Source organism: Podarcis melisellensis, assembly GCF_964234715.1.
Source record: "Podarcis melisellensis genome assembly, chromosome: 15".
In the NCBI taxonomy this organism is placed as follows: Eukaryota; Metazoa; Chordata; class Lepidosauria; order Squamata; family Lacertidae; genus Podarcis; species Podarcis melisellensis.
This window is the reverse complement of record NC_138532.1, coordinates 33,435,407-33,449,150: the sequence shown is the minus strand read 5'-3', so window position 1 is coordinate 33,449,150 and position 13,744 is coordinate 33,435,407. Positions and strand designations below refer to the sequence as shown.

General features: G+C 47.5%; 1 protein-coding gene across 2 annotated transcripts in view; it reads right to left on the bottom strand.

Annotated features, from left to right (window-relative positions):
• Positions 1-13,744, bottom strand: part of SPNS2 (SPNS lysolipid transporter 2, sphingosine-1-phosphate) — a gene marked incomplete at its 5' end in the record, with an annotated part of 92,537 nt that overhangs the window by 21,723 nt on the left and 57,070 nt on the right. For both annotated transcript variants that reach the window (XR_014163243.1, XM_081890444.1), the window contains 6 exons: positions 774-839; positions 1,687-1,876; positions 3,260-3,412; positions 5,094-5,236; positions 7,409-7,475; positions 9,536-9,687. Coding sequence is in view for 1 of the 2 variants with exons in the window: in XM_081890444.1 (XP_081746570.1) it covers positions 774-839; positions 1,687-1,876; positions 3,260-3,412; positions 5,094-5,236; positions 7,409-7,475; positions 9,536-9,687 (771 nt within the window). The remainder of the gene's footprint in view (positions 1-773; positions 840-1,686; positions 1,877-3,259; positions 3,413-5,093; positions 5,237-7,408; positions 7,476-9,535; positions 9,688-13,744) is intronic.

Below are 13,744 nucleotides of genomic sequence, written 5' to 3'. Positions count from 1 at the left end.
GACTGACTGGGGTATTGGCCCTCCCTCAGTACTGACTTACTAAAGTTAGTGCCTAACAACATGTGAAGGGCCAGAGGTGCCACATCCCTGCTCTGTAGCCACTGGGGAAATCTGTGGGGCCCTCTGGAAGTTATCAATCCATAATTCCCATCTGGAGGGCCAGAGTTTCCCGATACTTGTAGCAAAGGATGGTGGGTGGGTGCCCTTTTAAAGAGCACTTAGAAAAGAAAAAAAAACTCCAGCCAAACATTAGTTCCTGCCCAAGTTTGGAAAGTAAGTCAATTACAGGCCTGAGTGAACCAAAAGTGCACCACAGGAGCGGGCTCGGATATCCCTGCCAAAGATGGCGGCGTTGGTTAAGCCAGGAAGCAGAGCGTGGGATCGCCCCGGTTGCTTCGAGCTGAGCTGCACACACAACTCAGGAAGCCGGAGGAAAGACCACAAGGGTTGCCCTGGCAAGGCCTCACCTCCTAAAATAGAGGCCTGGGGAAAGGGCTAGCGTTGCCACCAATGTCCTCTTCGCACCACAAAAAAAATGAGCAGAGCTATTCGTGGCATCACACAGAGTACCACTAAGGTGGCTCTGAGGGCCAGGCAGAGAGGCCTGGAGGGACACATTGGGTGCCCGGCCCAGAGGTTCCTCACCCCATCCTTCTTAAGATTCCCCCATAATGGCAACAGGATGCTGAACTCTGCACCAGTGCAATTGCAACATTATGGACTGTGTGTGGCCTTCACCAACACAGTTAAGAGCACTCCCCATGCCAGCTTACCATGAGTATGTCAGCAGTGATGGCCCAGTTTGAAAACAAGAGTGTCTCACCGATAAAAATGCAGACCTGTTGATGAAACACAGACAGCACCAATTGTTTAGTTTTTACCACATTTTAAGCAGATTTCGTAAAACAGTAGTACTCGCTCCCAACACAGCCATATGCACAGCAATTTACTTTATTGCACTGCGAAATTGGGCTGCTTGTTTCCTTTTGTTTGGGAGGAAGATTGGAAATGTTCTTAGACAGATACTAGTCAAATTCTCATTAATTATGGTTGTGGGCGGAGTTAGCTGGAGGAGGGAGAATCTGTATATTGCAAGGAGAGAGATAAAGGGAGCTAAACAGCAGATAGAGAATATTTACTTTATTGATAGTATTTATGTATTCACTGTGAGTGTTTGCATAGTGAGTCAATGATTTCCATTGAACTCTATGGGAACATTTCTAATGTGTTCCTCACCACATGCGGGTCCAGATGTTTGGATATGTGAATCTCTGGTGCATAGCTGTCAACTTTTCCCTTTTCTTGCGAGGAATCCTATTTGGAATAAGGGAATTTCCCTTTTTAAAAGGGAAACGTTGACAGCTATGCTCTGGTGTGCATAGCAAGGTTTGGGTACTAATTCCTCGTGCTTGAATAAGTCAATTTTCGTATAAAGAGTGTTTGGGTAGCGGGACCTTGGGAGCTTGTGGACTTTCCTTCCTGGGAAGTTTTAAAGCAGAGGTTGGATGGCCATCTGCCATGGATGCTCTAGCTGAGATTCCTGCATTGCAGTGGGTTGGACTAGATGACCCTTGGGGTCCCTTCCAACTCTACAATTCTATGATTCTATGACCTGCGTGCAATTGCAATCAGGAAAGTCAGTCTCTTCCCCACCCCCAAACGCTACCCAAGCTGCTTCATACATACGTAGGCTCCCACAATGCTGCTCTTTGCCGCAACGAAGATCAGGCAAGTGAAGATAGCTGAACCCAACATCCCGACGGCACAGACGAGGGGATCCGCCCGCTGCGTCTTCAAACGGCACCACTTGGTCGCTCCGGCCCCGGTGATCACGCCCAGAAATCCGGTGAAGCAAGTGATAGCTCCGAAGATCAAGCTAAGGGCAAGGAAGAATTCCAAAAATAGAGGCCTCTCTCACTGATACGGGCATATTTTTATACACAGGAAGGTGAGAGGCAGGTGGAGGCCGGGATTAGCAAAGCAAAAGGCATGAGTAAGATGTGCTAAACGGACATTTATGGGCGAAAACCCAAAGCAGGGAATTCATAAAATTAAGACGCTGGCTCTGAGGACAGTCTAGACGTTTTCCATGGGAATCTGAGGTTCTCGGGTGACTGAAACTCGGGAGGGGGGGGAGGACCTTTTTCTGAAGGGCGGCAATCTGTAATTGGATTTTAAAATTCACCTGGTTCACTTATGTGCTCTGTCTCTCATAGGAGTCTATCTCTACCTTTTTGTTTTCTTTCTTTTATAGAATTTATTTATTTTGTGTTTCGAATTAAAATTTTACAGTCACATATTCAACATACAACATAAAAAACAAGATTCCAAGAAATCTCTTGGACTTCCCTCCTCCCTGTTGTGGGTCCTATTGTTAATCATTTCCTCCTGCATCTTTTATGATAATCCAAATCTTTTACCCCTCCTTTGTGTTCAAAATTCACTATTAAACTACAAGTGATATTCCAATCTTACGAACGATTTTAACTGGTCTTTAACATGGTCTTTAAGAAAATTATAAATTTTCCCCATTATCTATCTCCACTTTCCACTCATTGCCTAACCTTGGACAAATCCCTGATTCCTCAAGTTTGAGTTCCTCCAACCTTAAACAGGAACCCCCCTCTCAGTGGGTTGGCATGACAGCAAACCTGTCCAAAGCCAGTAAAAGGGCTCTGAAAAACTGAAAAGGACCTTCTATTAGTGAAGAGCCAGTGTGGTTCAGCATTTAAAGTGTCAGACCTGGGAGACCAGGGTTCGAATCCCCCACTTGGGAACGAAGCTCAATGGGTGACCTTGGGGGCCAGAAAAAAAGAAGTAGAAAGTTGGTTTAAAAGTGTGTGAAAGAAAGTAATAGAAGTGGAAAGAAATTACAATTGGGTAGATTAGAAGTCAAGCACAGGGTGGGGCGAGGGGTGAGGGATTTTGGGATTGAGTGTTGGTATGTATAAATATTTTTAAGGATTGTATGAAATGTAGTTTGTCTGTAATTTCCTAATATGTATGTATTAATGTGGAATTATTTTAATAAAATAAAATTTTTAAATTTTTAAAAATTAAAAAAAGAATGCATGTACTGACTCCCCAGAAATGCCTTATGTCCAAGGAGGGTGATATAGCTGGCACTTAAGAGAATCTTAGAGCAGGGAGACTGGGGGTGGGGGGCATCTAGCCCCACCCCACGCCAAATGCAAGACCGACAGCGCAGGCTGCCCCTTGCGGCATCCCCACTAGACGTAAAAGCAAAGCAGGCGCTCACCTGTCCTTGGTCCCGCAGGGCTGAGATGTGCAGGTCTCTGCGGTTTTCTGGACCACTTGCGCCCGGTGGAGGTAGAGGGGGATCCACATGCCCAGGGCCCCCGTGGCGAAGGAGACAGCCGAGGTAGCCAGAGAGGAAAAGACGTAGCTGCGGCTGAAGGGATAAAGGGGTTTTGGGTTAGGGCCAAGAAGGGGAGGTTTCATATTCCACGCATGCAGAGGAAGCTCTCGCTGCTTCCCCTGGAAGGTTTTGCTGCAAACCTGGAAGGTTTTGGTTTTAATTTTATAATAGCATGGACAGAACATCAGAATGGACAAACCAATATAAGATGATGATGATGATTACTATTATTATTATTACTATTATTACTATTATTAAATATTTATACCCTGCCCATCTGGCTGGATTTCCCCAGCCACTCTGGGCGGCTTCCAACAAAGTACAGTGGTACCTCTGGTTACGTACTTAATTCATTCTGGAGGTCCATTCTTAACCTGAAACTGTTCTTAACCTGAAGCACCACTTTAGCCCATGGGACCTCCTGCTGCTGCTGCGCTGCTGCCACCCGATTTCTGTTCTCATCCTGAAGCAAAGTTCTTAACCCGAGGTACTATTTCTGGGTTAGTGGAGTCTGTAACCTGAAGCGTATGTAACCTGAAGCGTATGTAACCCGAGGTATCACTGTATTAAAATACAGTGGTCTGTTAAACATTAAAAGCTTCCCTAAACAGGGCTGCCTTCAGATGTCTTCTAAAATAAAGCCATTCCAAAGAGCATGACGGGGGAAAGGAATGCACTGTGCATCTTCATTACCCACTTTGTTAAGAATATATCTGTAAATGTGTATACAATGAGTGTGATTTAAATGAAAATTTGCAATAGATAGATAGATGATAGATGATGATAGATAGATAGATGATTGATAGATGATTGATAGATAGATAGATAGAGATTAGATAGATAGATGATAGATAGATAGATAGATAGATAGATAGATAGATAGATAGATAGATAGATGATAGATAGATGATAGATAGATGATTGATAGATAGATAGATAGATGGATAGATGATAGATGATAGATATAGATAGATAGATAGATGATAGATAGATAGATAGATAGATAGATAGATAGATAGAAGAACATTAGAAGAGCCTGCTGGATCAGGCCAATGGCCCATTGAGTCCAGCATCCTCTCCTCACAGTGGCCAAACAGATGCCACAGTGGGAAACCAGCAAGCAGGTTTCACACACAAGAGATCTTTTCTGATCCCAGCACTTAGGATTCAGAAGCATTGCTACTAGCCATCATGGCTAGTAAGGTAAAAAAAGGTAAAGGACCCCTGGACGGTTAAGTCCAGTCAAAGGCGACTACGGGGTTGCGGCGCTCATCTCACTTTCAGGCCGAGGAAGCCAGCATTGGTCCACAGACAGCTTTCCGGGTCATGTGGCCAGCATGACTAAACCACTTCTGGAGCAACGGGACACCGTGATGGAAGTCAGAGCACAGAGAAACGCCGTTTACCTTCCCGCCGCTGTGGTGCCTATTTATCTACTTGCACTGGCGTGCTTTCAACTGCTATGTTGGCAGAAGCTGGGACAGAGCAGCGGGAACTCAGTACATCATGGGGATTCGAACTGCCGACCTTCCAATTGGCAAGCGCAAGAGGCTCAGTGGTTTAGACCACAGTGCCACCCATATCCCATGCTAGTAGCCATGACTAGTAGCCATCAATAGCCCTCTCTTACATCAGCAAAAAATCAGCAAAGAAACTTTGAATTAGGGGGTGCAAAACTGACACAGGATGGAAACAGGCTGCATAGTTCTCTTACTTCCTTATCAGGGCCTTCATGTCCCTCAGCCATGAGGTCCGAGCCTTCAGCTGCGCCCCCAGCTGCTCGGCGTTGCCCCTCTTAGCAGCTGGAACAAATATTAAGATGAGTGTGCCGGTGATCATACCTAAAAGCGGGGAGACCTGGAGGAGAAAGAGGTGTGCGGTGTGAGGAACCAGGAATCAGAAACATCTAGAGCACACGGCCTGTTTTTTTTAAAAGGGCGGATGACTGGGACAAAATGAACACCCAGCTTAACTGCAATCGTCTCTGAGTGGTGCACAAGAAACTCAATACAATGGAAATGTTAAAAAAAGATCAGAAAAAAATGATACAATTGCAATTGAGTTCAATATGCTTGCTGGAAGAAAAGTTTCAGCGGACACTGGATGTTCACAGGGAGGGATGGGAGACTCTCTGACCTCGACAGGAAGGGAGCTGCATAAAATTGGGTGTGCAATACTAAAAGCACAACTCCCTTAGTACGAGCTGTGTGTTCGAGCCACTGGGGACCACTAAGAGGGTGTCAGGGAACTGCCATCAGGGCCAGAGGGAGAGAGCGGGCTCCAGAGGGATTCCAGAGAGCGTCCCGGATGGGGAGAGGCAGCCCATCTTCTGGGGAAGAGAATCAGTGTAGCACCAGTGGAGAAGTGGGGCAGATGGGGGAATCGGCGAGGCGGTCCCATGACTCCTTGCCGGGGAGCAGCGGGGAGAGTAAGGGTCCTCGGCTGCCCACACCCTCCTTGCGCAGAAAGCTTCCGCGCAGGGAGAGTAGGCGGAGACTAGGCGTCAAAGAGCTTCTTTGCTGGAAGAAGTTCAAGAAACGCCCACTGACGGATTCTGCCAGCGATTGAGACAGCCATGGGCGAGTGGCTGTCCGGACAGAAAAGGTTCACTCAGGCAACCCAGCCAGGTGTGGCGCCGGTTTATGCACGAGCAACCCCTAGAACCATTACAGAGGGGCTCCCCGAAAGAGTTCCGCGATTAGGCTGGGATATAAAGAATTAGGTGGTTTCTTGGGGTATTCTGGATCAAAGTTGTTCAGGGCCTTGTAAGCTAGAACAAAAGCCTTGAACAATACCAGGTAGCAATATAGGCAACTGGTGTAGAGCTTTGAGCACCTGAGTTATGCGCTGGCAATAGCCTGGCCCCATCAACAGGCCAGGAGACCTGATTTTAGCATTATCTACAAAAGCCACATCTCCCATCCCATAGTTTTCACCTTCCTAAAATTCCATCCACGGGAAAAGTCGCCCCTCCACTGGCAAGGGGCCAAGCGGGGTCAAAGGTTAGGAAACAGTTTTGCTGCCCTGTTTCCTGTTGGCTTTTTCTTTTTTTCTGGTCAAGCGCTCTTTGTGTTTGCTGTGTCCACTGCACGCTTAAAGTGTTCCCCGCACATTTCTCAAGGTCCCCCAAAGTGTATAGAAGGAAATGGAGAAACCTTCATGCAGGAAAATGAATGCAAAAGGGAAACAATTATCCCTCCCGCAAAACAAGAAAACATCCCTGGCTGAGTTTCATGGCAGCCAAGGGACACTTTGACTAAAGAGCAGCAGAGGGAACGGAATGCTGCCGCGACCTTTCGTTTTCCTGTCCTGACAATAATCTACCTCAAGCCAGAAACATCCTAAATTCTTCCGCAGATTTTTCCTCCACTTCTAGCAAAACAGTGGTCCAGGAAGCTATTTAGCCTGTAATGTTTCCCATGACACTGGCATGAGGGGAGCATTCTAATATTTAGCCAACCGAAAGGGTGCCTGATTCTTGTTTATTATTATTATCTTGGGCAAGTGTTGGAAGGGGCCTTGATAGTCATCCTGTCCCCCACTCCTGATGCAGGAAACCAGCTGCTGCAGTGCCCCTGACTGATGGGATGCCCAGCTTGCCCTGTCACGAGGGTCTTCATAGTAATAGTGCCTTGTAATCTGCTGAAGAGGCTCTACGCGTGCACCAATGTTTGCAGGTAGAGCTTCTCTATGCTCTCCCTCGCATAGCTCTATGTGATAGCCAGCGTGCAGGGGCAGCCAGTGCAGTACCCCCCAGATGCTGTGGACTACAACTCCCATCATCCCTGGGACTGATGGGAATTGTAATCCAATAACATCTGGAGAGAACCAAGCTGGCTAGACACGGTGTAGATCTTCTTCCAGCACGCCGATGGTGTGGTCACTGGGGGTGAGCATGACTCACCCATAGAAGTCCCACATGTATTCTTTTCAATGTGTGGGCAATGTGATCTGTAAACGGCACCTCACTTAGGGGCAGAGCGGAGCAGATCCTTGAAACAAACACCAAAAAACAGGCTGCTTGCTCACCCGAAGGGCCCAGTGCCAGTCACCAGCTACTTGCTTGACGCTTGATCCAGTGATGTACCCTAAACCGCTGGGGAACAAAGCAAAAGACAAGAGGAAAAATAGGGGAATTAGTTCATTCATTCGTTCAAGTTCCTAGCCCACTTGATCTCCCAGCGGCACCTGAAGTGCAGAATCCAACATGCGTAGAACGGCTAACCAAACGGATTGAAAACATGGTACTTTAAAACTTCACCTGTACCAATCCAACAGCTGCACTGTGGCCGCCCAAAGCTTCTTTTAAAGAAAGCTTCACTAGATCATGGCTGAAAGGCACTCATGAATTTCATGGGGAAGGGAGTCCCACAGTCAAGGAGAACATCTAGAGCTGTTTGTGCATTCTGCAACCAGTCTCAGGAACTACACAAACAAAGCTACTGGTATTTTTTGTCAGCATCCATCTTTCTAGAGAGACAACCGAGTGTGCCTCTGAGGTTGAAGTCAACTGCTGCATTTGTAGCACCAAAGTGACACCCCCAGGGTGAAATCCCAGGCAGTGTGTATGAAGGTCCTGGGCTGTCCAATGACAAGGCTCCCCTCTTGGCCTCGCTGATGTGGTCCAAAGGAAAGCAGAGCAATACGTTTGGCACCAGCTTGGCCAAAGTTGCCGGAAGAAGGTATACCAGGCGCCATCCAACCGTCTTAGGGACTCTACTTTGGATTTGTGTAGGGTTTACTCCTTAGTCTTTTCTTCTTCCACAGATGTCCCTCAAGGCAGCGGGGGACTACTGGTATAAGCGTGCGGAATTCAGCATCCTGGCCATCTCATTTGAAAAAAGTGTGATGCAATTGAGCTTTACTCAGACCAGACACACTGAAATAATCTGACCCAAATTAGTCATTTCCATAGTTTTCAGTAGGTCCACTCTGAGTAGGAGTAGCATTGGAGAGCTCTCCAGGTCTTCAGCCCTTAAGGTTACAAAGTCCTCAAGGTGTTTCGTCTAGTTTAACAGCTGCTACCTGTTCCATAGGGACCCTTGGAAATCCATAGTGCTGAGAGGAGGCCTACTGAAATCCCCCTCACCAAAATGAAACTCCCAGGATTCTTTAAGAGAATCTAGGGCAGTTTGGTTTCACAGACAGATCCTGACCATCTCTAAGTACCAGTTGCTGAGGAGCAAACAACTGGGGCTGGCTTTTGCCTTTACAAGTAGCTTTGGGACTTCCAGGAATAATCTTACTGACCCCTCTCAGATAAATGGCCCAGGGACCCCATTTGATCTGACCCTCCTCACTACACCACCCAAACAATATCGAGCTTGCTATTTTAAAGCCAGCGTCACGGGCAAACTCACAGCCTCACTTCCTGCTGTTGTTCAGGAAAAAGCTGCCCCCAGCGTTCTCAGGCGGGCCTGGGGACGCATTTTTTCCTGAAGAGCTAAAAGGAATGCTTTCAACCCTTTGTCTCCAGGCTGGCCTGCAAACGGCGAGTTCAGGATAGCTTGTTCGCCAGCCCGCCACAGATGTTTTGTCACCCGACTGATTACGGGAAAGGTTTCCCCCGCGCCGATGGAAGTAAACATGCGGCGCTGAGATTCCCCGCAGGAAACGGCCCTGCCAGCTGGAATGTGGAGCGCCCACCCTGTCTGTCACCATGCCAGGCTGGGGCAAGGAGGCATTGTGAGGAGAGAGGAATCCCCAGAATGCACCAGGCTGATAAGGGCGGCTCGAAGAAGGGGCCAGGAAGCCATTAGCCCCAAGCTTGGCACCGTAGCCGAGGTGTCCAAACTGGGCCCTCAGTTATTCTGTACCTCAGGGACACTCTGTCGGGGCTACATGCCCCCGGTCGGGGGGCCAGGATGAGTGGTGAGTGGGGCTGAAGGTAACAGTGGGCTGGGCCAGAGCAAAAAACAAGGCCGCTTCCACGCCAGCCATTTAAAGCACTACAAACTCACTTTAAACACACCCACCCCAAGAATTTTCTGGGAACTCTAGTTTGTTAAGGACACTGAAGGTTGTTACTGCTTCAAATGTAAGGTGCAGACATGGCCCAGGGCTCAAGGCGTTTTCTGTGTTCAGAGTAAGAAAGCAAAGAAACGAAACACGATGCGTGTAGAAACAAGGAGTCAAGGGGTCCGTGGAGTTCCATACCTGCCCAAAGGGATTGCGAAGTAGAAAACGGAGAGCATGAGGGTCCGGGTGTTTTTGGTGAAGAGGTCTCCGATGATGGTGGGCGCAATGGTGGAGTAGCTGGCTTCGCCAATGCCGACCAAACCCCGCGAGAGGACGAACAGCCAGAAATACTGAGGGTGAGAGAAGGAAAAGGGGAGAAGGAGTCAGTCAGTTGTCATCACGATTCACATAGCAGTCCCAAACTCCCCCCAAATGACTGAGCCAGAGATCAGAAGGAACTCCCTCTCCAGTTCAAACTCTACTGTGGAATAGTGTGGTGTAGCGGTTAGAGCAGGGTTTCCCAAACATGGGTCACCAGTTGCTTTTGGACTAGAACTCTCATCATCCCTAGCTAGTGGTCAGGGATGAGGGGAATTGTAGTCCAAAAACAGCTGGAGAGAGACCCAAGTTTGGGAAATCTCAGTTTAGAGTGCTGGACTAGGAGTAGCACCTGGGAGACCAGGATTCGAATCCCCCACTCGGCCATGAAGCTTGCTGGGTGCACTTGGGCCGGCCACCGTTTCTCAGTCTAACCTACCTCACAGGGTGGTTCTGAAAACAGCATGGCAGAGAGGGAAGCACCTATGCTCTCTCTGGAGTAAAGCTGGGGCTGGAATATAATAGATAAATGGAACACCCCCAAGCCTCAGCCTCCCTCAGTTCCCTCTGGCCTGCCCTGCACACAACACTTAATCTGCTGCTGCCAGTCAGTGTCGACAATACTGAGTTAAATGCACCAGTGGTCTGATTTGGTATAAAGAGGCAGCTCCCTGTTTGAATCACTTCTTTAATTTGAACCATGAGGACTAGTATCTTACTAGTCTAAGGGAAGATACTAAGATACTACTAGTATCTTACCTCTAAGGGAAGGGCAGTAGCTCAGCGGTTTTGCATGCAGAAGGTGCTAGGTTCCTACGTTCCTCTGTGCAAATGCCCCGCCCGTCCTGCAACCCGGTCTAAAAGCAGGTGGAAATCTGCTGTCCCTGCACATTGGCTATGCACCGCGCTGCAAACCAGCCAACCTCTATTTGCCTTTTGTGCGCTTGGCAGCTCCACCTTGGTACCCTTTTTTGGGAACTGTTATGCTGCCGCCTGCCCTATAATTACAGGTCCAATTAAATGTTTCCTGCTGCCCTTGTCATATCAGAGACAGATGTGTGTGGGCTGAGCCCTAAAGGGCAGGCGCATGACTCAGGGCCATTTAATGAGTGTCCATCGCCCAACACTAAACCGCTCCGGAATACCGTGGGGAATCTGCTGATGCCCAGTCCAGAGGAGAGCCAAGAGGCCTTTCAAGGAAGCGGCCATTCTCACAGAGCACACGCTGAACAAATTAGCTGGCAAAACATTTGCAGCGGGAACAGACAAGGGGTGTTTCTGCTAACGCAAATGCACAAGCGTGCGCGCACACAAATATATATTTGAGGATTTTTACTTGAGGAGAAGAATCATAGAATTGTAGAATCAGAAGGGACCACGAGGGTTACCTAGTCCAACTTTCTGCAATGCAGGAATCTCAGCTAAAGCATCCATGACAGATGGCCCTCCAACCTCTGCTTTAAAATCTCCAAGGAAGGAGAGTCCACAACCTCCCCACTGTCAAACATCTCTTACTCTCAGAAAGTTGTTCCTGATATTAAATTGGCAGCTCCTTTCTTGTAACTTTTTCTGTGGGATTAGTGTTATGTATTGAGTTGAATAGGATCCAAAATGCAGCAGTCTGATTGGTCCTAGAACAATGCAGCAGTATGATTGGTCTGCAGAAGCCACCCAATCTACTCCAGATGGAAGTGAATCCCCAACCTGATTGGCCTACAGGAGAATTCTGGAATTAGCCAATCACATGCAGCCCATTGTGTAAATAACGTATATAAAGCAGATACTTTGACGGGACTTCCATTCCTCCTCACCACTATGAGCTGAATAAAGAGCATGAAATCCACTCTCGACTCCGAGTATATTTCAATTAGCAACACCTTTGAAGGACTATTTTGATTTAGAAACAAGTAGGGAAGGGAGACGTTGAACACCCACCCACCCACCTGCTTGTGCAAATTTCATAGCTAGAGAACTGGACTGCAAAATTCGGAGAAATTCTAATTTCGAAAGGTGGCTGCATTGAGGTCCCACACAGTGTTCCGGAAAGCGCAAATTTAAACACAAGCAGAACTGACTTTCTCCCTTTTCTCTAGCCTTGAGTGGACAAAGCCATGGAGAGCTGAGGTGCAAACCAGCCTTCACAACCTGCTTGGCACGTATACACAGAGACTTCAAGGATGCCCAGTCCTCAGCGGCCTGTTCCCAGGGTTTCCCTCACTCTGAGAGTTTCTGCCCTCTAATTTGTGTGTGTGTGCGAGCTTCTGCAAACTGGGACACTCCCTCAAGCCTTCCAAAACCTCCCTCTTATGCGTGAGGATGATAACAATCGGCACTCGCTGTCTAAATGTCGGAAGTAGAGGGAATGGCCTTCCTTTGGGAGCCAGCAGAATAACAACTACAGGAAAATGGAGGACAGAAATATATATATCTATACTGCCAGCCAACTCAGAATGGATGGTTAAAGTCTGGGACATTGTCCTTTTGAGTAAACAGATATATTACACCCATACAAAAGAAATGTCAAATGGCTGCTGAGTCATTAGCCTTACTTGCTGTATGATAATGACACGGCGACTGCCTGGCATTCCTTTCGTGTGTTTTTTGGGAATAATTCGAGACAGGACAAATAAACAAGACAACTTTTGATCCTTTTTAAGTCTGCAACAGTATTTTAAACCAAGGCTGTGGTGCAATGGGTGTGTGCAAGAATTTCATGGAACAATGACGTCCCCATTGTGAAATACCCTACTCCACTCCCTGAAATAACGGGGAGGGGGGGCTGCAAAAGGGGCACAAAAACACCCAACCATTCAGAGTGAGGGCAGGAAGTACAGTTCACATGTCAAGGCTTTGCGATGACATCACTTCCTGAAATCTGGTTGGCGCAGCGATGCTATGATGCTAGCTACATAGTTGGAGTAACTCGGAGCAGGGCTTTCAGTGCAGATGCCCCTGTTCTGTGCAGCTGTCGAGATACAACAGTATCTGCACTTTCCAAAGGCGATTTATATTTTTATTGTGACGCGCTTTCCCAGTTGGATGACCAAGTCTCTGCCATAGATGGCGACCTTGTATTGCTTCTAAACTAAGCTGCTGTAGGGAGCCTGTGTGGCCTAGTGGTTAGAGTGTTGGACTAGGACCAAGGAGACCAGGGTTCAAATCCCCTCTTGGCTATCAACAACAACAACAACAACAACAACAATAATAAACTAAGCTGCTGTTATTTTCCATTTTCCTTTTAACTGCTTTAGGCTGTTTTCATTGCATTATGTATATCGCTCCGAGACACATTTTTGGAAAGCGGTTAAATTACAGTTGCTATTTCCACTACCAGTACTACTAATACTAATAATATAAATCCTGATTGGCTTCATCGCAAGCCAGCAAAAGGAAAAAAACTGTCTTCAAAACACTGTACGAAAAGAGGGAAGCTGCGAACAGGCTGTGAAGAAAAAGACAGCAGCTTTGAGGAGTTTGCAGGAAACACCCCCAGCACACCAAAGCTCTTTGCCCGTCAAAATTTGGCTCAGCCCGGCAATGTACTCCTCCCTGGTATTCTTCTGCAATCTCTTTAAGTGCATTAAAATCGAAATAGTATTTTTTGCAAAGGTTCGAGAACCCCCTCCCCACGCTAGCATTCCTCACCAACACCCCATTCCTGCATCCGTGCACGGCCAGCCATGCAAGTAATCCATACTTTAATAAGCCTAAATGTGTCCCTGCTCCTCTTGCTCTCCTTCTAAATTGCTTAAGAAAAGGAGAATTACGCTACTGTTCTCCAAGAGCTCCGCAGCCAGTGATAAAGCGATAATCTGCTGAAGTATGTCTAAAGCCCAGGGGCAAACTGCCTCGCCATCTCAAAAAGCACATGATCCTTAAATCCCGGGGTCAGAAAGCATTAGAAAACGCATGTGATGTGATCGGAGGCTGCAGGAAATCCCGGAGAGAGCTGCGAGGCCTCTGGGCTAGGCTTCCACGCATCCAGATCCTGAGATACGTTTACGTGGAACTGAAATTCTTGTGGTGTATTGTTGTTTTTTTAGAAACACATAGCTGGGACCAAAATATCCTAAGGCCTTGTAGAGGAGA